Source organism: Carassius gibelio, chromosome A17 (genome assembly GCF_023724105.1).
Source record: "Carassius gibelio isolate Cgi1373 ecotype wild population from Czech Republic chromosome A17, carGib1.2-hapl.c, whole genome shotgun sequence".
Taxonomy (NCBI): domain Eukaryota; kingdom Metazoa; phylum Chordata; class Actinopteri; order Cypriniformes; family Cyprinidae; genus Carassius; species Carassius gibelio.
In genome coordinates, this window is record NC_068387.1 from 23,498,471 (window position 1) to 23,521,055 (window position 22,585).

Consider the following 22,585-nt stretch of genomic DNA (forward strand, 5'->3'; position numbering starts at 1 on the left):
CTATTGGCTACGGAGGCGTGATTGGCGCTCAAACCATCCAATGGAATGTCGCCATTGTCGTGTAAGCCCCTCCCCCAGCGCTACCCAGTGGGTAAGTGAACTAGAGCGGATCAAAAACTTGTCGTCAACACGCTTAATATCCCCGCTCGGAGAAGTGGGACATATACTACTGTGTTTTTCTTTCTCTTCCGGAGCCGATTATCTTTTTTTACATCACAGATTTGGTAAATATCATCATTCGAAATCCGTGTATAAGGCTCATTTATTATATAGGAACCATGTGTGTGCTTTATATTCGTTTGAATAAAAGAGGGGAAACATGTGGGCTGGATTTTGAACGTCACCCGGGAAGCGCGTGTCATTAACAAAGACTGAAGAATATCGTTATTTTTTTGAAATATTTGAAATCCTAACGGTTCTACTTCAACCAGTTTCGAGGAGTCTCAAAGTCTGACTTTTAATGGAGCCGTATTAATTTGACATCTTTTCAATTTCTAATTGTCTTTCTGTGTCTGTTGTTTTTGAAAGTCTCCGAGAACGATAAAGAGAAAGGAAAGATGCCGCTTCTCCACAAAAAGCCGTTCGTGAGGCAGAAACCGCCGGCTGATATCAGACCCGACGAAGAAGTCTTCCTCTGTAAAGTCACACATGAAATCTTCAGGACCTACGAGTAAGTTATTTTCATTTTATCAACTTTTTTTTTTATTCATTTCAACTTCCCCTTTGATGCTAGTCAACAACAGAAGCGCTAGAAACTAACAACAGAAGTGACAGCCCACATGAAAGTTTTATTTTTCTTTCTTTAAACAACTAGCAACCTGCATTAATCTTGGTTTTATATTTTAAACAAACTTTACTAATGACCCAACACTCCTGGAGTGAAACAACCTTGAATTGATAAAGACTTAAGGTTCCCCCCTCCATACACCCGGCAGGTGTCAGTTGGAGGCCTTTGCTAGTTAGTTAGCTCAGTTTAGCCAACTAAACCACGGTACAGAGAGCAGACTGAGTGGAATAATTCACAAAACTATCTGTTGACGTGGTATAAGAACTTTAATAGTGCCATATCGCTGGTGGGATGTCTCCAGGAAGCCCCTGTTCATAGGTTTTTTGGGGGGTGTTAGCGGAGATGGGACAGACCTCATCAACACACAGGATGTTGTAGCTTAAAACGTGGTCGCTGCTATTGTTAAGTGTGTTAGCCCGATAGAGGCAGGAGTTGTACTGCTCTTTTCATTATGATGTTGATGTCACTTCACATAAGTCCTGTGGAAACTAACTTACTGGTTATGTGAGGCTGGAAAGGGAAATATTATAATGCCCAGTTATGCAGCTATTTGGACCGGTCTAGGAAGTTGTCATTTGTTTTTATAAATGATAACGTTGGGATGATGTATGAAGTAGGATGCATATTATAATTTTACTATAAACTATCATTAGGTTTCTTTACAGTTAGCTCTGCAACTACCAATTACTACCATACCAATAAATGATATACAAAACAGAAAGAACACTGTACAAAACAAAGTAACTAAATACAAAACACTGTAACTAAATGACAACAAAAACAGCTTAATATGCTTTATGATTATTGTTTTGGCTACTTTTATTATTGATTACTTATGATGATATTCATGACATTGGATTTATTTTAAAATCTAAATGTTCATAAATTGATATACATCTTTATTTTGAGTGTCTATTTATTAAGCTTAAATATGAATGGCATACTAGTTGTCTGTAAGAACTTGAATTAGTAACTGTCATGAAGTTACGAATTCTAACCATTTAGAAATAAAAACCAAAATACTTGCATTGTGCACATTTCAAGTGAATACAGCTTATTAAATTGATGCATGTTGTAGGAGAAATAAAATTATTTTACCCCTTTATAGTGTCAAATGTCTTGAGTTGTCATTGAGATTGGTCTTACGATTCATAAGACTGATATGGGAAGTTTTTTATGTTAGATTTACCAACTACTTGGGCATATAAACTAAAACTAGTCTAACTGGTATTAAGTGTGTGTGCAATTGTGTGTTAATAGAGCTTAAAATAATGTCTCTTTTTGATGACAAATGTCTGTTTGATAAGTTATTACTAATAGCAGGTTTGATTATGAATAACTTTTAAAATTGGGGGAAAAAGATATGATTGTAAACAAATAGATGTAAAATGTAAACTTTATTTGTTTTACCCAAAACATGAAATTTTACAAGGTCCATTAGTAGGTTTCAGTACCATGTTCATATCTGTGTAAACCATTAAGCTGTTGGGATAGATAATAACATTACACATTGTGTGGTTTTTTGTGTGTTTGTGTGTTTTGCCAGTGAATTCTTTGAGAGGACCATTCTGTGTAACAGTCTTGTATGGAGCTGTGCGGTGACAGGGAAGCCCGGCCTGACCTACCAGGAAGCCCTGGAGAGTGAGAGGAAAGCCAGACTTAATCTTCAGAAATTTCCCAATGCACTGCTCGTCCCCCTTCTGCACCTGACAGCACTTACACACCGCTCACGTCTGCATGAGATATGCGATGATGTGTACGCTTATGTCAAAGATCGTTTCTTTCCTGGAGAAATAGTGGATGTTGTCACTCGCTCTGGTGCCAGGTGAGAAAATTGCCACTCAACTAATCAACTTAAATCACAGTATGCAGTGTAGTGTTTCTGTTACAGGGCATTTCACCTGAGTGCTGACATTTTTGCTGATGTTCATGGAATCAGCTGTGAAACTTTTTATGAAATAATAAGCAATACTATAAAAAATCTACATTTATTGAAAAAACTTTCGCATATCTGTAATGTTGTTATGTGAACAGTCAGCAGTGAGTAAGATGAGTTTATTCATCACACAGACAAATCTGCTAGCATGCGAATTTGTGAGTCTTTTTTTAATTATTCAACAGAAGAACCATGTTATATGCTGTATATTTTATTGTACAATGCATGTTTATTTTTGTGTGGCACTGAAAATTCAGGCACTACAAGGCTCATTCAATCTGACTTTAAAGTCAGTTTCATCATTTTTGATAATGGGTAAATCTTTGTTCTTGTCTTTTGAATTAAAAAAAAAATAGTAATTTTTTTTTTTAATTGAGAATATACAACAATTATGTAGACGATCCACAACTTTATAAGTATGTGAATAGTGATGAACAATAACCCCATATAAAGCACTGTTTTGAAAATACAATGGCTTAACAGAAGAGAAACACCCAGATGTTCATCGGTGTGTCTCCACCCTTGTCGGCCTCCTCTAGACAAAGCTTTTTTGGAACTCTGAAAGTCCTTTGCAGCTCTGTATACAGTACATTATCAAGTCTTCGAAAAGAAGAATGCCAGTCTAGCATAATTACGAGTCCAGAGAAATAAAGTAAGCCTGTATAAATAATGTATGCCTTTTGTAGGGAGGTTTATCAGAGCTCGGTCCTTTAGGGGAGGATCAGAGTCAGCCATCATAAGCTCACCTTGCAATTTGGAGATAACATAAAGTGATAGGGTGGAGCTTAGAGAAGCACCCTGATTGGCTGAACTGGTACATGAGTTGCACTAGAACTGGCAGAGACAACACGGCGCAGCATGGAGCCCCACTGGTAGACGGGGTGGAGGGGAATTTTTTTTTTTTTTTTTTTTGAAAGACAAGTAGGAAGACCGCTATCTGTGTCTGGCTGAATGCCTGTTCAAACCAAGCATGATAACAATTAAGCTATAGTTCTAAAAATCGTCCTCCATATTAAAGAATAGCAGAGTCCACACTACAACTATAACAATAAAGGATAGAGCATAGAGAAGCATGGAGAAATTGTATCTTTTGAATCATTTTCAGAATTATTTTTTCCAGCTGATGAATGATACATTGACAGCCAAATTATAATGCATCCTACTATTATGAGCTTGAGAATAAACAGATGATATTGTTCGCTGGTGTCGACACTAATATCATTATCTTTATAGTTATCATTCTTGGTGTGAACAGGGCTCGAGTCTTGCTGTCTGAACCAGTCAGTCAAGTAGATCACTCCCAAACGGCCTGCTTGATTCTATATGTTTGGATTTTTTTTTCAAGTTAGTGATGAGATGTGTTTTCTACATTTTAGATAAATCCAATATTTAAAGAGAAGGAAAATGAATGGCTGTTCTAGTAGCCATAGAGATAGGCTTGCATTTTCACAATTTCTTTATGAACTGTGCTTTTAAAATGGATTGAAAACATTTTACCTGTACACATACTGTTTGTAGTAACATTTCAAGTAAAATACTGGTTCCCAAGCTGTCTGATTAAGTCTAGTTTTCATTCGTTCATCATGTAATGTAAAAAAGTATGTTTTTCATATAAATTAGTTAGTAGTTCACACTTTTTTTTTCTATTTGGAACTTAACCAATTCACACAGATTAGTTTAATCGGTTGTAATATTTCCATGCTCAACAGACAACCCTGCAAAATATTGGATGTTACACCTCCTCATTCCAATGGCACAGTCAACGGCCATGTCAGACATCATATAGAGGGAGATTCGATTGTTATCAGTGACAGTGATGAGGAGCCCACAGTCACTTCTCCCAAAACACCAACTAATGGGTCGGTGCTCAGAACTTCCTTTCTATGAAATGCTTCATATGTTTCCAAATCTAAATTGCATGCTTTATGCTTTTTTGTCTAAAGCAAGAAGAAGAAAGCCACCAGTCCATCTTTATTTAAATACAGAGTTCAGCCTGTCAGCCCAGAGGGTTGTGAAACTTTAGTGGTAAAAGCTTCTCAGATTAGGTGAGATACAGATGTTTTTATTATTTTTTTTAAATAGAGATAAATTCATGAAATGTCATAGATGTATGTTTCTCTTGTTTGTTACTCATTGTAAAGTCTTTCACTAATTTCTCCCTCACCCACTTTTGCATTCTATCATATAGTCGTAAGAAGAGTGTTTTTAGTCGAGATCGATTGAAGCTGCTTCTTAAGCAGCACTGTGAACCAATGAAAGGGACCATCCGACTCAAGGTAAACGCAAAATGAAACAAAATCATTCAGATTGCCTATTTTATTTTTATTTTTTTCCTTTTCTGGTTACTGTTTTTTTTTTTTTTTTTTTTTTTTTTCAGCCATCAACAGTTCTAGAATACAAGATAGCCGAACACAGTTTCTCCCACTTCTTCCCGGATGAGCCGCCAGTGTTTGCCTTCAGTCCACCGGGGAAGGGCAGAGGTTGCCGTCCTAATGATACCTCCCCAACAGAGGTGGGTTATTTTGGGCTTAGATGTAATGTTTGCAACTTGGACATCTTCATTCAGGCAATTACAAGTATGGCACACAGGGTTTGCGCTGGTCTTGAAGTCTTAAATTCAGTTGTCAAATTTAAGGCCTTAAAAAGTCTTAAATTGTACAGGAAAGTCTTAATTATAATTTCAAGAGGTCTTAAATTTGGGGACGAAAAGACCAGAATTGCGATATGGCTGAATGTGACGATTAAACTTCAAAAGGCTTCCTTAACTTCATTAAATCAACATGAGTGCTGCAGTTCGAAGAAGGGTGCTGTGCTGCTTTGTGTTCTGCTGTTACCAAGGAAACTGTTAGATTCTACCAAACGCCCCACCTGCTGGCAGAATGAATGAGCATTTTCAATAAAACTGTTGTTTTGTTCAGAGTTAAGAACAATACGAAAATTGACTCGTTTTTACCCTGCAAACACGCAGAGCTTTAAATGTGAACTGGTGGATCAATAAGAAGACAATGCATTATAAAAATCTGAAAAGTGTAGTGGTGTTCGACGTGATCTGCGAATCCAGCAAAATTATCGCAATTTGTTTGAACTATTTGTGGTTTGATATCCAGTATATCACAAAAATGAAACAAAACGCCTACAGTTTTCAATTTTAAAGTATTATATGTCCCTCGGAGCTGCATTAAAGCATGTGTAAATGATTTAATTTGGTTGGAAAAAGCCCAAATGCAAGAATTTGACTCAAAAGATGGTGCACACTTTTAGAAAAAAATGTCTTAAAGGTAAAAATGGCCATAAAACTAGTTGGAAATGATTAATTTCTATTATTGCTGTGAACTTACACACAGATGAAATGAAAAATATAAAAAAATTCAGGGGGGCAGCTGTTAGCACAATTAGAGATAAGATATCAGCACAATAACACTCTATAGCAAAATATTATGTAATTACCGTTATTGATAAAATCCCAGAAAATGATTGAGAGTTTTTTTGTCTATTGCACACATTTTATATTTAATTGATATAATATTTTATCAATAATAATCGTTAAAGTTAAAATAATAATTAATATTTTTGACTCATCCATTTTCTTTAAAATGGCTTAAAGGCTGAAATGTGAAGTTTAGCATTGTATAAAATGTTTTGTTTTTGTGAAAACTTGTATCTGTAAATTATGCTTTTATCAGTAATTTTACAGTTTAATATGGTACTATAGACATTGCCCAACCCCATTCATATGGTATTAATTTTATTTATGCAGGTCTTAAAAAGGTATTAAATTTGAGCTTAAAAATCCTGCAGAAACCCTGGCCACACATCAATTTTTTCAAGAAATAAAAAAATCAGTCTGATGTGGTTTCTCTGATTTGTTTCCTAATTTTAGATGAATTATGGTGAGGAGAAATTCAAACTGATGCAGCAGAAAGAACAGATGATGGCCATGGGTAAGTTTAAAATGCAAAATCCAAGTTACACACTGACTACACATGTGATATGGTGAATTTTGTAATGCATCTGCATAAATTAGCTGTTTCTTTCCATGGCTTGTTTTATGAAGAAAAATTCAAGAAAGAAAGAGAAGATCTATTTGAGGCCAAAAGGAAAGAAAAAGAGGACAAGGAGAAAAAGAGAGAGGAGATGAAGAGGATATTAGAAGAGGAGAAACATAGGCGGAAAGAGGAGAAGGAACGAATGAGACTTCAGAAAGAGAGGGTGAGTTGGAAGGTTTTTTGTTGTTGTTTTTCAGTGCATATATCATCTCTAGTGTTTGTCACACATTTTTGGTCCTACATATGTCAAAGTAAATAATGCTTATATTTTGTTACATTTGATTAATTATTGCACATGTTATACTTTTGTTTGTTGTTTACGGCTAATTGTAAATGTGCTGCAGGAACGAGAGAAGCTAAAGGAGGAAAAGAAAAAATATGCAGAACGATTAAAGTTATGGAGCAAACCTCGAGAGGACCTGGAGTGTGATGACCTAAAGGTAAACATGCCCTCTCAGACTATTAAAATCATTTTTGCAGGAACAAGTACATAAGCAGCAGACTAAACACTGTTTTTAAATGTGCCTGTCTTTAGGAGCTGCCAAAGCCTCTTCCAGTGAAAACACGTCTTCCTCCAGAGCTATTTGGAGATGCTCTGATGGTGCTTGAGTTCCTGAATGCATTTGGAGAGCTGTTTGATCTAAAGGATGAATTCCCTGATGGTGTAACTCTTGGTAAGAAACACTTACTGCTCATAAATGCGTTACACTCTGAGATATTATGCCATTCCCACTCAGTAAATCTAGCGCAAGTATCTTAAAAACATTCTATTTGTTTTTTCTGCCTTAAATCATAACCCATGTGAATCATGCAGATCAGTAATGGTAAACATTGAGGTTGGTAGGTGTTTCAGGTGATGGTGGTTACTGCATGTTGAATGAAATCATGAAATTGCCTTGGGGGCCGTTCACATATTGCGCCTAAAAAAGTGTGGAAAACGATAGGCGTGCCGCTTTCTCCTTCTTTCCAAAGCGCTCGGGCAGTTGCGCTACTGAGGCGCCTGTCATTGCTAAGCAATCATGACACGATCTCTCCATGAAACAAGGACATTTCAGCAAAGGATAAATGGATTTGCAGCACTAAAAATCGCTTGCAATAGCTTTGCTACTAAATTTATTTCAAAATGACAATCCATATATAGCTATGGTCAGCTGTTCCTTCATCTTGGCTGAGCTTTCAAAGTTGTTACGGGAAAGGATGAAGCTGATTGGTTAGTTCTTGTCACATGACCTGCGGTGTGCTTGCGGCTCTCTGAAAAGTAGAGGTGTTTTTAACTCGACGCGTTGCGGACATGCCTGGACCGCGTCGCTTCCATTATGAGCGTGCACACCACGCGCCTACATTGAAAATAACGAACTTGAGCGCGCAAAAGACGCGATATGTGAACGGCCCCTTAAGCAGTTAACTAAAACGGTTAAAAAGGTAATGTTTTCTAAACACTTCATGGATGGAATGGTACTGAGACCACTGAATAAGTGCGTGGTACCATCTGCAGGACAGTTAAAAGGGTTCAAGTGGTTCAGATTGCCAATGATAATAGAATAAAAATCTTGCAGAAACCCTGATAACAACTCTATTAATACTTTTACTATATTTTATATATGTTATTAATTATTATCATGATTATTAAAGGGAATATACACTTAGAAATCAAAGGGTCATGAACTGAGTGTACTATTAAAATGTACTATTAAAACATCTTGTAAGTTTCAAAGCTCAAAAGTACTGAAACTAAATTCAGAAAACAAGTCATTTGGGAATGTGCCACTTTATGACATAGTGTGGCTAAGCACCATCTCTGCAGGAGAAGATCAACGCCTATTACTACACTGCCTCTTTAGCCCATTGATATGCGCTTGCAGTAAGTGGAGAGGAAACCGAATCATGCTGATGACATTACAAGATTGCAAGACACTGTGTAATGCAAGTTATGAAAAATAGTCTTTGAATTGGCTTCCTTGTGATCCTAACATATCAGACATGCGTGTTGTTGCTTCATGTACCCAAATTAACCCAAATGTCCCATGTTGTTTTCAGAGTATGTCACGGCAGCGTCCAACTGTTATTTTAATAAGCAAAACTGTAAGCCAATCATAGCAGTGGCATTTACTTGCGAGTCTTGAGTGTGCATCTCCTATAAAAACAATAATACGTTTTTTTTTCTCTTTCTCTCTAGCTGATCACATTGCTTGAATTGATTTTTTTTTAATTAATTAATTAATTAATTTATTATTTCTTTGGGAGACTTTGAGACTAATTTTTTGGAATGCTCCTAATGAGGGTTGTTGCTGTTTACAGAGGTTCTGGAAGAGGCCTTGGTGGGCTCTGATCCTGAGGGGCCACTCTGTGAACTTCTATTCTTCTTCCTTTCGGCCATATTTCAGGCTTTGGCAGAGGAACAGGAGCAAGTGGCCAAAGACCAGGTGGCTGAAGCGGACACCAAAGGTAAGAGTTACAGAGGTTACAACTAGGGGTGTGCACAAATAGTCAGATATTTTAATATTCAATCTGTAATTATTATTTGAAAAAATAAAAACACTATTTACATTTTACTACCTGTTGCTTTCCTACCTGTTAATGCAGGGAATCCATGTTAAATCTTTAGCATGCAAACTAACTTTCAGTTATAACTAAATGCACTGTTTTTGCGCTGTGGAGTTATGTATGTGATTGCAGAATTTTTTTCAACTAAAAGAAAACCTTGAGATGTAAAATTGTTTTAGATCATTTTTGTGTATAATGCTTAATCATAAGCTTGTTCAGAAATGGTGAAAAAAAACTTGATTATTAAAAAGAATTGTCTTTCTCATTATCATGTAAATCATGCGTCATGTAAATAAATATTGATTTTTTTTTTTTATTAGCCCAAATATTCAAATACAATATTTTGGAAAAATTTGCATCCCTAGTTACAGCTTATTTATAATACAGAGACTAAACGGAAGATATCTCAATTTGGGAAATATTTTGCTTTATTAAAATCTTACAGACAGATATACTTTCTGTAAAAGTAAACAAAAATAAGTTTAAGGATTTTTTAGAAATATTTTATCGATTTGTTAAAAGATTTTCAGCCCATTAGTTCACCTAGCTGACATATGGTTTACCACTACTAGTCCTGAAATGTTATTTTACCTTCAGTATCCTGGCGAGTCAGGTTTGAATGACTGTGGGTTTCATTCTTAGATCTTAGTGAAGCTCTGGAGGATGACGCTGACCCCACACAGTTTGCCATCAGCGCTGTGGCATCTCTTGCTGCTGCCTGGCCACAACTGCACCAAGGTCAGATGTGCCCTGATATATGTCTGTCTTTATGACCACTTAAAGAATTATAACTTTGTGCCTTTATGAATAATATAGACTGTTATAATATATACTTTCAGTAAATTCAAACAACCAGTGGAACCATGTTTCTTCTTTCTCTTTCACAGGCTGTAGTCTGAAGCAGTTGGATCTGGACAGCTGTACTCTCTCTGAGATTCTGAGGCTGCATATCCTGGCATCGGGGGCAGATTGCATGTCCACCAATGCAAAGTTTCGCTACCAGAAACAGGGGGGGTTTGGCTCCACAGATGACCCCTGTGTGGAGCTGTGTCTGTCAAACCAGTGCCTGCTCAAAAAGCTCTCCTGCATTGCTGTCTATGACCTGCTGCCTGGTTGGTGTTTTTATTTTTTTTATATATTTTTTTTATATACATTGGGGTCCAAAAGTCTGAAAATCTGAGATTGAATTGAGAATTTTTTAGTTTTTCTCATTTTGGGGGGAAATAAATTAATAAAAAAAAATTAACATTTTAGGATTTTGCACAGTCTAATTTTGTTACATGTGTGTTCAGGAGAGAAGCTAAAGATCCTCCATTCTTTGTGTGGAAAACTGCTGACTTTGGTATCTACAAGAGACTTTATAGAAGACAATGCAGACGAGCAGAGATCTGCCAAGCAGGAATTGCGAGAGCTTAAAGCTGAACAGCATCGCAGAGAACGAGAAGAAGCTGCAGAGAGGTACGGCATAGCTGGGTCTGGGTAGCACCATATTTTAGACCGAAATGCAAACAAGGCTGTAAGGGATAGAAGTACAACACGTTCAATGAATGTTCTGTTGTTTTACAACATACTGATTTTTTTTTTTAAGCTGATAAAACATGATCTAGGACTTTTATACGCTTGGTTTCCACTCGCTTTAAATGTAATATGGCATTAAACCTGACTATGGTCTATCACATAGACTTGTGCTTAGAAACCAATAGTTGCACCACCTTATTTCAGGGTTCGAAAAAGAAAGGAGGAGAAGCTAAGGGAACAGGAGCAGAAATTGAAAGAAAAACATGAAAAACTCAAAGAGGAGGCAAGAAATGGAGACAGTGTTTCAGGGTAAGCTGAACCAATAAACCAATACTCAATCCCTGGGTTTTGGGACAAAGCTTACATTCCAGTCCACATGTTTGATTAAACTTGTTTCTGTCTGTTGGTTGTAGAGAGGAGTTGGACATCAGCACAGAAAGCCAGGAAGGTCATGCTGAGCAAAACACAGAGGATGAGGAGGAGCAACCAACCAAATCTAAGAAATGTATCAGCTTTTAAAATTGTCGGCAGAAATATCATATCAGTTTACTTTAAGATAAATTCTTGGTCTTATTATAATCGATTTTTCAGTTTAATAAACCTGTAAGTGGTATGAGAAATTTTGAACTTTAAAGGTCACGTTTTTCGTGCTTTTTTGAGGCTTTGATTGTGTTTAAAAAAAGTGAAAAGTGAAGTGACATTCAGCCAAGTATGGTGACCCATACTCAGAATTTGTGCTCTGAATTTAACCCATCCGAAATGCGCACACACACAGAGCAGTGAACACACACACACACACACTGTGAGCACACACCCAGAGCAGTGGGCAGCCATTTATGCTGCAGCGCCCGGGGAGCAGTTGGGGGTTCGATGCCTTGCTCAAGGGCACCTAAGTCGTGGTATTGAAGGTGGAGAGAGAGCTGTTCATGCACTACCCCCACCCACAATTCCCTCCGGCCCGAGACTAGAACTCACAACCTTTCAATTGGGAGTCCAACCCTCTAACCATTAGGCCACGACTTCCCCTACAGTGTGCAATATAACATGTTCATGTTTCGCGTGTAAAAATTGTGTGTATTTTTCACACAATTTACTTATCTGTATACCGCCGTTTTCACTGTCATAAAAACGGGCTGATGACTTCCTTGTTCTATGAAGTCCCTCCTTCAGAAATATGTAACGAGTTCTGATAGTGCCAGCGGTTCCTGTGTTGTGATTCGACAGCAGTTTAGTGCAGGTTGCCCTCCTGGAAACGTGATTTGGGCTAGTTTTGGACTAGTTATGAGAAGCAAGTGGGCAGGATTTGTTTTGAAAACCTGGCAATTCTGATCTGAACGCACGTGCTGGAGATGTACCTCTAATCACAGAACGCCTTTACTGACGAGATGCGCATGGAAAACGCATTACATTTTTTGCATAGCCCTAACATCTAGTTAACAAAGCTAAACAGCATTGCCCTTTCTGTAATAAGTTACAGAAACCGTTAAACGTACCAACTTAAATAATAAAATACACTTACCGGTTGTGGTCCATAAACAGTGCCTACAGGGTAACAAAGAGGGAACTGCTCCATCTTTCAGGAATAATCTTTGTGCGAATCCGGCATTAAACTGATTGAGATTGGGAAGCTTTCCTCAGCAAAATGTGCTGCACATAGTTTTACATGTGGTTTATAATTTCGGGAACCAGGTTAAACATAAATTGTAACCATTCATCTCAAAGTACGGCGTCCCTGGGAAGCCCAAACAAAGATGATTGGACTCTGAGATGAAAATAACAGCGTTTCAACGACATGGCGACAAACGCAACTCTTCCTCTTTTCCGTCGGAGCACAACAAGACCACGTCCCCTTTTTGTGTAATCCTGTGGGCGGAGGTTAGTCAAAAAACGTTCCAGTGACGTCATTACTGCAGGAAGTAGAGGGATGTAGTCCAAACAGGTCGTTCGATGTAAGCGAATTCTGTTAAATAAAATATCTCTCTTGGCATTGAACTTTCAGCTTTAGAATTTTACAGATATTATTTATACTCTTAACAACAACATTACACACTAACTACAGTTTGAAACATGGGATCACGAAGAACGGGACCTTTAATGATTTATGGTTACATTTATACATTTATATTACATTTTAGCAGTTCTTGCTTGCCCTGAGAAATGGTTGTTAAAATTCTATAACAAATCTATTCATATGTTTTTGTTCTCCAGTAAAGAAAACAGACAACCTCCCGAAAGAGAAACCGGTGGGTGAGGTTGAAATGAAAGAGAGTCTGAGCCCAGAGGAGTTACAGCAACAGCAGCTCAAAGAGAAAGAACTCCTGGAGCGCATTCAGAAAGCTATGGCCTGCACCTACATCCTGCCTCTCGGCCGAGACCGCCTTTATCGCCGCTACTGGATTTTTCCTGCTGCCGGGGCACTGTTTGTCGAGGAAGACTTCTTTGGCCTGACAGAGGACATGCTAGATCCCCGTCCTACTCCCGAACCTAAAATAGAAGAGCTTTCCTCAACTGAGAGCCCTGTTAAGACCGATGCCATCACTGAGGACCCAATGCTGGTCCAGAATACCTCACCGCCAGTCAACCGGCCTAATCAGTGGTTCTTCTACAGCACACCTGAGGAGGTAGAGCAGCTCATAGAGGCCCTAAACCCTCGTGGAAACAGAGAGAGCAGCCTTAAAGAGACACTTCTGCAGGAGAAGGAGCACATTGTTCAGCTGATGGATAGCAAAGCTGTTCAGCGTTACCATTACTCAGGTACTATGGGATTTTTTAAAGAACATCAGGCCAGACATCCAAATGCTCGCGCCTATCATTAATCGACCTCAAATATGGTCGACACTAATCCTGTTCTAATGTTAACACTAAAAACTGAACAGCAACACGCTCTCTTGGCGCTCTCTTGCTCTTAAAATGGGCTACTCCATCATTTTTGGTCCTACAGATAAGAGTAGTACATATTTTAAATCTGTGAAGACTACATTTATTTGTGTGCACACACAATAATACAATAAAAACAAACTTAAGTGCTTTTGTAAAATAATGATAGCCAACCGGATGCACTTTCTTCAGGCTCGGTCTGTGAACTTTAGCGCGATATAAATTGAGTGTGTATATCTTTACCTTACAGATAAAAAAATCTATAGAGTGAAATGTGTACTTTCAAATGAACCAATTCAAATGGAAGACAAATATTCTCCGATTTTGTAATCCGTATGAAACGTACACAGACGCATCACTACTGCAAAGATGACAGTCAGTGTCACCGACTTCATCTCTTAAACCAAAAACAAAGAAAGCACTAGTTTATCAATTTAATTATTAAAATGTTAATGCAGCCAACTTTCATTGACACATTCATAATCATTAGTCTACTACTTCTGGTGCGCTATGGCAAGCTTTATGATTGCGCTTGAGCGCTTATTTGGCTATAGACTATAAACGTACGATTAGTCGACTAATGCTTCAAATGAATGACTACTGGTCAACCAGAAAAATCCATAGTCGAGGGCAGTTCTACTTTTATATTTATTTATATTATATATAAATTCAGCATTGGTGAGCATAAGAGGGGAAAAAAAATTATTTGTTAATCCAAACAATGTGTCATTTATTGTGCAGATGAATCTCTGCAAGAGACCCAAACCAGCACTTTAAAGCCAAAAGTTGGCCCGTCTTACACACAAAGCACTGTACCTGCTGAGCGCTTCATGGAGAACCGTCTCAGAGATCTACTACTGGATATTGAGGACCGCATCTATCAAGGAACTCTGGGGGCAATTAAAGTATGTTGATTGTATTGACCACATTCCAATGTTGTGACTATTGTATCTCTTACAGTGCGTTGTAGCTTGATCTGGTCAACATCCCCCCTCTTATTTTTATTTTTAATTTATTGGTTGCACTTTATTTTACAGTACGTGTACTAACATGTACTTATAATGTACTTACAGTGTATTTACCTAAGAAAATCCTGGTAATACAAGGGGAAGGGTTAGGTTTAGGGGTAGGTTCAGGGTTAGTACCTAGTTATTACATAGTTATTGTAATTACTATAATAAGTACATACTATGTACATGAGGAACAGGACTGTAAAAAAGTGCTACCAATTTATTTTTATTTTTTTATTGTGCCTCTGAAAAGGTGATGGACAGAAACTCATGGAGAGTTGCACTGGAAAATGGAAACATTGAACTGCTAAATCCCCAGTCCAAAGGTAACGGGCTGATCAACAGAGAAGAGGAGCCAATGGAGATTTATGAGAATCACGTCAAAGTCAAAGACAGGTTATTTTACTTTAATAGCTGTGTATTTTTATTTCTGTGTTCAAACAGAGTCTGATGTTTGAATCCTCATGTTTAGGTTGCAAGAATTGAAGGCTGAGGGTCAGAGTGCCACGTCCACTGCTGTGAGCACACCACAACCAGTCAATAACATTGTCCACTATTTGGCATATGCTCTTGCACAGATTGAGCAGGGCATAGAGCGCAAGTTCCTGAAAGCTCCTCTAGGTAAGATCTGTTACTTCTATGGTTTCTTCTGAAACTTTGAGGGTATAAGAATGTGTTCCTGAAAACTATATGGATGAGAGATGTCAACGATTATTGATGGTTAATTTAAATTATTTAATTTTGGGCAGGGCTTGAAAACGGAAAAAAATATTCAATGGGTTCACTCTGAGCAAAATCTATATTTTATGTTCCTGTTTCTGCGTTCCTCTGTATTATTACTGTTCCAAAACTGATTCAGGGTTTTTTTTTTGTTTGTTTTTTTGCCTATAATATGTTTAAGGCCCGTTCACACAAAGCACGGTAACTATAAAGATAACGATAAAGTTCTAAAAATCATTCTCACTATTAAAGAATAGCAGATTCCACACAACAACTATAACGATAAAGGCACAGATAAATTATATCTTTGGAATCACTTTCAGAACGATTTTATTTTTCCTGATGAACGATTCCTGATGCTAACTAATCAGAATCAATCCTGCTGTAATGAGCTCGAGAATTTAATGCAGGAGACGCGCGTCTGCTTAGAATACACAGATAATATTGTTCGGTGGTGTGGACACTAATATTGTTATCTTTATAGTAATCTTTATAGTTATCGTTCTTGGTGTGAATGCAATGCAGCAGCATCTTTTCTAGATTTTGGCCAAATGTAGGCTACTAAACAAAAGAAAAAAATCTATCAAGACATTAAAGTATTTTTAAGATATTTAAAAATGTTTGCTGCATTATTAAAAATACCCTACTTGTATAAGACTGCATTTTGAGAGTAAAAAAAAAAAACATAAGTAGCGTATAGGCTCACGTCACATTTCGTTAGCCCTATTATATTTAGAAATAATGTAGGCTAAAATGCCTGTAGGATAAAGCAAAATGTTTACAAACATTATAAACGCAGTTATTAGTTTCTCTCCAAAACAAATACTCTAAAGTTAAAGCTATGTGTTTAGGCTATAAAAACATCAATCCAGAAACAAATTAACTTTGAAGAGAAAATGATGCCTTCCTCTCTCATTTGGCATAAATGTACAACTGGAATTCATGATCGGTTGACAGCAAATTTCAAAGATTAAATGGAACAACAAAATAGCATTAATGGCCATCTCAATTTTTTCTGTTTGGAACCATAAAATCATATTTAGTTTCATTTAATGTTGTTCCTTAAATAAACCATGATTTTGCTAAAATGAGGGAACAAATTAACAAAGCGAATTCTTAATTCATGGCCATGAAATCTTTAATTTGCGTATGCTATAATAACGAATGCAGTTTGTGTTCGGTGGATGTTCTCCAAAATGGCGCTAATATCGGCCCGATATTTCAAATATATACAAATGACAAATATCGGCCCAATATATCGGTCAACCTCTACACAGATGCATTTTGCAGCATTAAGGTTAATGCAGATGCATTTGCAGCATTAAGGTTATTAATTGATCATAATTTAAACTACGATCGATCATGGGAATTATTGAATATTGACATCCCTAAATGCAAAGGAGTTGGATGGAAACCTGGCTTGTCTGCATCAAACCATGCTTCCGAACAAATGTAAGTCACTGTTCTGGGCAGCTCCAGGACAGCTGTCTCCCAGGACTGTTGTTGAATCTTCCAAAAGTTTGGCTTGGGCAGCACTTTTCACCGCACCAATAACACGGGGCTGCCCGTCGACATGCCTGACTTTAAATCGGCGCTACTAAACACTGATATCGGCCAATGCCGATATATTAAAAAATGACAAATATCGGCCGACCTCTACACAGACGCATTTTGCAGCATTAAGGTTAATGATTAATTGGTTAATTCTTAATTTAAACTCGAGCATGGAAATTATTGAAAATTTACATCCCTAATTTGGACTATTGTTTTGTTTGTAGAAATGTTTTTTTCATTTTTAATTCATTGATTTCTAATTGTTTTGGTTTTAATCAGGTGATGAGGATACCAAGAAAGACCAGAAGTTGAAGAAAAAGGACAAAAAGAAAGATGACGACCAGTCCAGCGAGAAAGATGGTAAATCTTATTGACCAAAAAAAAACTTCTCAAAAAGCGTTTTCCCTTTTAAAGGGGTCATATGATGCGATTTAAAGTTTTCCTTTCTCTTTGGAGTGTCATTCACGCTTAGTGAATGGATAGGATTCCTAAAGTTGCAAAGGCTGAAGTCTAAAACCCAAATAGATATTCTTTAGACTTAAGATATTCTTAAGTTAAGACTCGTCCATAACCTCCTAAAACGCCTAGTCCCCACATGTCTACATCACTGTGTGGGAAGATTTGCATAACATGGCCCAAATGTTCACGTAAAGAAAGAAGGCATAACTTTTCTTGCTGTAGTATTGTTACCATTGTTTTTCACAATGCACTGGATAGCTGGCCAAGCATAGCACACCTCCCTTTTCAAGACGATGAGCTTTGTACGTCGCACATAGAGAACCAATAATGTACAGTATCTGGAAAAGGTTTTTTTTTTTTTTTTTTTTTTTTTTTTTTTTTTTTTTTTTTTTTTTTAACCTTAAACCGCATAAGCACATTTCATCACACCAAATACACAAAATAATGGTTTTTTTTTTAGCAACGTCATATGACCCCTTTAACACATTGTTTTAAATTACAAGTTCTAAACCTGTTTTCCTCAACAGATGGCAGTGAAAGTGGACGGCAGGTGAAAACTGTGCAAGAACGCTGGCGTGAGTCTTTGTTGTCCTGCTCCAGCTTGTCGCAGGTTTTCTTGCATCTTTCCACACTTGAGCGCAGCATAGTCTGGGCCAAATCCATCCTCAATGCCCGCTGTAAGGTGTGTCGAAGGAAAGGAGACGCTGAGAACATGCTTCTATGTGACGCCTGTGACAGAGGCTATCATATTTTCTGTGTTCGGCCAAAACTGAAGGTAAGAACCATAGTTTTTGAAAGGTTTGATTCAGTTGAAGCTTATTACTTGTTATTTTTCATAAACCCCGAATTGCCATGCAGATATAAAAGGGTACTCCACTCCAAAATAAAAGATTTCCAAACCTGTAAAAGCTTTTTTCATCTTCCAAAAAAGATATTTTGGATGAAAACCGTGAGGTTTGTGTCTGCCCCATAGACTGCCAAGTAAAATTAAACTGTCAAGGTCCAGAAAAGTATGAAAGACATCATCTGAATAGTCCATCTGCCATCAGTGGTTCAACCGTAAGGTTATGAAGCAACTAGAATCCTTTTTTTACGTGAAGAAAAAAATAACAACTTTATTCAACAATTCATCTAATGTCTTTTCACATCAAGGTAGCACCATTTCGGAGAATATCTGCTGTGCTGCACTAATGCACTGTTTTCATTCAAATCAGTGTAAATAATAAATACACGTAGAAAACATATCTTTGTGTCACAGGTGACACAATAGCGTATGCAGTTTGTGTTCAGTGGATACTCTCCAAAATGGCTCTGTGGTGATGCGGAGAGACACCGAGGAGACAAATTGTTGAATAAAGTCATTATTTTGGTTTTATTATTGATCATATTTTGAAAATGATCCGAATAAATGGTGGTTGAGTTCACAATGCTGTGTGAACTCAACCAATCAGCATGTTTAGTGCCCAAGTCCTGGCCCGGAAGGTTTCTGGAACTTTGAAAAAGTACTACCTCGCCAGCAGGGAATTTCTGAGGGGCATTTTTTTTACCCAGAACTTTTAGTTCCTGGTTCCTGTGGTGGAAACACACAGAGTACCAGCCCAAAGTCCCTAGTTCCTGGTTAAGTTCCAGAGGTGGAAACGTGGCTTTAGATACTCTTCTGGACCTTGACATTGTAATTTACTTGCCAGTCAATGGGAAAAGCCTCCCTGTTTTCATCTAATATATCTTAAATTGTATTCCAAAGACAAATAAAGCTTTTAAGGGTTTGGAGCGACATGGGGGTAAGTGATTTAATGACACTATTTTCATTTTTTGGTGGATTATCCCTTTAAGGTGTGTATGTATAAACAAACACATGCAGCCGAGGATAAAATAGACATGCATATCAGCAATCTGTTAATAAATTGCTTATTTACTTGTAAATAGAAAACCTCTTAAACTTCTTGAAAGTTTGGATTATTCCTTCATTTGTTTTACAGGCTGTTTTCTCTGAAGACTGGTTCTGTCCTGAATGCCGTCCCAAACAGCGTTCCCACAGGATCAACTCCCGTCAGCGTTCCTCTATTGACTCTGAAGAAGAAATGGAGGATGAGGAGGAGTCTGAACAAGAGGAAGAAGAATCAGAAGAGGAAGAAGAGGAGTCAGAAGAAGAACAGTCAGAGGAGGAAGAGTTAGTGGACTACGATTTTTCTTTATTTTGCTTTTGTTTTTTTTGCCATTTACTTATTAAATCCGGAAAGATATCATGAACATTGTTTTCTTTTTTCTTGTTTATTTAACAGTGTGCCCAAGAAGGCTGCTGTCAAACTGCCTCCACGTAGCAATAAAGGAGGTCGTTTGAACACCAGATCAAAACAGGCTGAATCAAGTCATTCCACTCCTCGCTCACAGCAGAGCACACCCAAACAGAACCAGTCTGCTAATAAAGGAGGCTCCAAAAACTCAGGGAAGAAGTCCACCCCAGTATCCAATGGCAAGCCCCCTCCCCGGGCAGGAAGCCGCTCCAGTGCTCGTCTTAGCCTAGAGGTGCTCGCTGCTAATGGCACAACCAAATCCAACCAGTCCAGTCCTACAGCAAAGAATAACTCTAGGGACTCTAGGAAGAGACCCAGTACTGGTAAGGAGTGTCCATAAATTCATGCGCACATACACGCATTAAATAAATCAGCTTAAAGGAAATTAATTTACTGCATCACATCAAATTAGGATGGCTAAAATAAAATAAACAAAAATAAAAAAGGTAATTATGACTTGCCTCAGTCACAAATAATACTCTGCCATGAAATAATAGAAATAATAATAATAATCTCACAGTTCTTACTATTTTTTGTGTAATGGCAAGTTTATAGATCACTATTCTGTCTTTTTTTCCCCTCAGAATTCAGTTTGTATTTCACAGTTGTAAATTATAAACTTGTAAATTCCATCTTGCAATTTTTTCCTCACAATTCTGACATCTCACAAGTCTTTTAATGTTTCCAGAACAATAAAAAAGAAAGGGACTTCTTAGGATTGGAGTTAATTACATGATTAATCTTTAACTAAATGCAGACACTTGTTCATTTCCTCTGAGACTTCTTGTTCATATCTCATCTATTGTGGTTTGCCACTGTTTCTCCAGCAGAGGTCTCCCCAAAAGCCAAGGTCGTTTTGGCTCCAGCCACCACTTCATCCAATCGTCGAAGCTCAGGGAGAAACTTAGGCGTCCACGAGCTGTCAGCCTGTGAGCTGCTCACTGTGGACCTGGTCAGACACGAGGACAGCTGGCCTTTCAAGAAACTGGTATCCAGGACTCAGGTAGTGCATTTAGAAGTTACCATCTATAACAAGGTCATAGAGCTTCAATTCTTGGTTTACGACCAGCTGTACTCCTAAATCTGTGCAGTTGTTAAGTGACCTCTCACTTTTATAGTTTTACACCTGAGGCATTATTTTCATGGTTTTAATCACTACTTTTATTGCACATATTTCCAGGTGCCTGATTACTATGACATAATCAAAAAACCCATCGCCTTGAGCACAATCAGGGAAAAGGTTAACAACTGTGAATATCAAACTGCTGGTAAGTCAGTCATTTTTTGTTTTGTTGAAGCAAGGATTAAATTAAACTAGTTTTCACATAAGTCTATATTTAACTATAAGGTTTTCAATTCACCTGTTCAAAACCGTCTGATTTAAGAATAGTTTTATTAAGTTTAATTAACTTTGGAAAGCGTTTGGAAGATGCTTTCATACAAATCGACTTGCTTCACATCTGAAGTACACATTGCATCTAAGTGGGGATGGAATTGAAGGTTTTTTCTACACTAATTGACTTTTCAAAAACAGAAATATCCACTTGAGTAAATGAAAATGTAATTTGGAATGAACCTTACCTAAAACCCTTTAACGGCTTGAAAGAGTCGCACAACATAAATCATTGCTAAATGTTATTCTTTTGTGTTAATCTTATAGTGGAGTATATCGAGGATGTGGAGCTCATGTTTTCCAACTGTCTGGAGTACAACTCTCGCAACACCAATGAAGCAAAGGCTGGTCTACGGCTCCAGGCCTTCTTCCATTCTGAGCTTCAGAGACTCGGCCTGGCTGAACGCATGACTCCTCCACAGAAACGGTCACGGATGTAAACGGAAGCCCATCTTCCACACAAACACACCAACTGGCCGAGACTAAAGACCAGTTCATAATCTGGTGTCTAATTATGTTGTTCTGTGGCATTTGTGGAATGTTCATGAACATTCCAGTGTGGTGTGAAGAAAATTCTACATTGCTCTTGTGAGTGCAAGCAAAACGGCATATCAAGCGGCATTTATCTTCACAGCTAGTGACAGGACTGTAAATCGGCCTTTAATCCTATGGAGCAAAGAATAAGTCCTTCACTAGCGGGAGAAAGGAAAAACAACTGTGCTGTGAATTAAAAAAAAAACAAAAAAAAAAAAACATTTACATTGTTTTCTAAAAGGTTTTTTTGCGTTCAAACATTAACTCAGGACAGAAAGCATTGTGTCTTTGTCTGCATTTTCAAAATGGTGCATTTTTATTTTATTTTTTGTACTTCAACTGTGTTTCTAGACTACTATTGTGTATAGATTTTTACAGACCCGAGTCTTCTATTTTGATGATAAATTAAGTCTCACAGCTCAAAGGAACAATCAGAATTTGTTTTGTAGTTGTATAGATTAACTCGGTTCTTTCGTTCAGGTCCCTATCGCTTGCATAAACACTAAGTAGGAACCAAAACATCCCATTTTGTTGCTTCCCCTTTCAGTGTTTGGTTATTTATTATTAGATTTAGGTATAATTTGTTTGCTTTATTTATATAATTGTCTTTATAGGTTATGTCCCCCATCACCCTTCTCTTTCAGAAAGATGTATGATTAAATTTTCTTTTCATGGGTCTTAAGATTCATATTACTCAGTGTAATTTTTTTTTTATGAATGTAAAATAAATTTTGTTCGTATTTGGCTTGACCACTTTTTTTTTCATTACTGATTTTCAGGTATGCATAAACTACGTTTTTGAGTTAGGTGCACTTTAAATGAAGATTGAAAACCTGGCTTTGTCCATTTAAATAGTGTACGCTATATAATATTGTATTAAATTGTAACAGGTTATCAACTGATGTGCCTGAAA

At 37.4% G+C, this 22,585-nt stretch overlaps 1 protein-coding gene across 2 annotated transcripts; it reads left to right on the top strand.

The window, feature by feature from the left end:
- Positions 1–25: 25 nt before the first annotated feature.
- On the top strand, positions 26–22,422 carry LOC128031776 (bromodomain adjacent to zinc finger domain protein 1A-like). Of its 2 annotated transcripts, none has more exons than XM_052620188.1 (28): positions 26–224; positions 529–670; positions 2,334–2,612; positions 4,433–4,582; positions 4,667–4,768; positions 4,912–4,999; positions 5,101–5,235; positions 6,604–6,664; positions 6,778–6,932; positions 7,114–7,209; positions 7,305–7,443; positions 9,068–9,214; positions 9,956–10,051; positions 10,201–10,425; positions 10,606–10,771; positions 11,036–11,140; positions 11,245–11,336; positions 13,040–13,585; positions 14,450–14,613; positions 14,972–15,114; positions 15,191–15,339; positions 17,272–17,352; positions 17,979–18,226; positions 19,431–19,621; positions 19,734–20,068; positions 20,573–20,748; positions 20,926–21,013; positions 21,406–22,422. In XM_052620188.1, the coding sequence occupies exons 1-28, from the start codon at positions 41–43 to the stop codon at positions 21,576–21,578; spliced, it is 4,656 nt and encodes a 1,551-aa protein (XP_052476148.1). In that variant the 5' UTR covers positions 26–40; the 3' UTR covers positions 21,579–22,422. The 2 variants fall into 2 exon arrangements, with proteins under 2 accessions (XP_052476148.1, XP_052476149.1); XM_052620189.1 differs by having other exon boundaries at positions 20,576–20,748.
- The last annotated feature ends 163 nt before the right edge of the window (positions 22,423–22,585 follow it).

Excerpts from the sequence above, each read along its gene's own strand:
- LOC128031776 (XM_052620188.1), top strand. The coding sequence starts at position 41 with ATGGAATGTCGCCATTGTCGTGTAAGCCCCTCCCCCAGCGCTACCCAG. Across the intron at positions 14,614-14,971 it reads GAACTCTGGGGGCAATTAAA|GTGATGGACAGAAACTCATG; the intron begins GTATGTTGATTG and ends GCCTCTGAAAAG. Across the intron at positions 15,340-17,271 it reads GTTCCTGAAAGCTCCTCTAG|GTGATGAGGATACCAAGAAA; the intron begins GTAAGATCTGTT and ends GGTTTTAATCAG.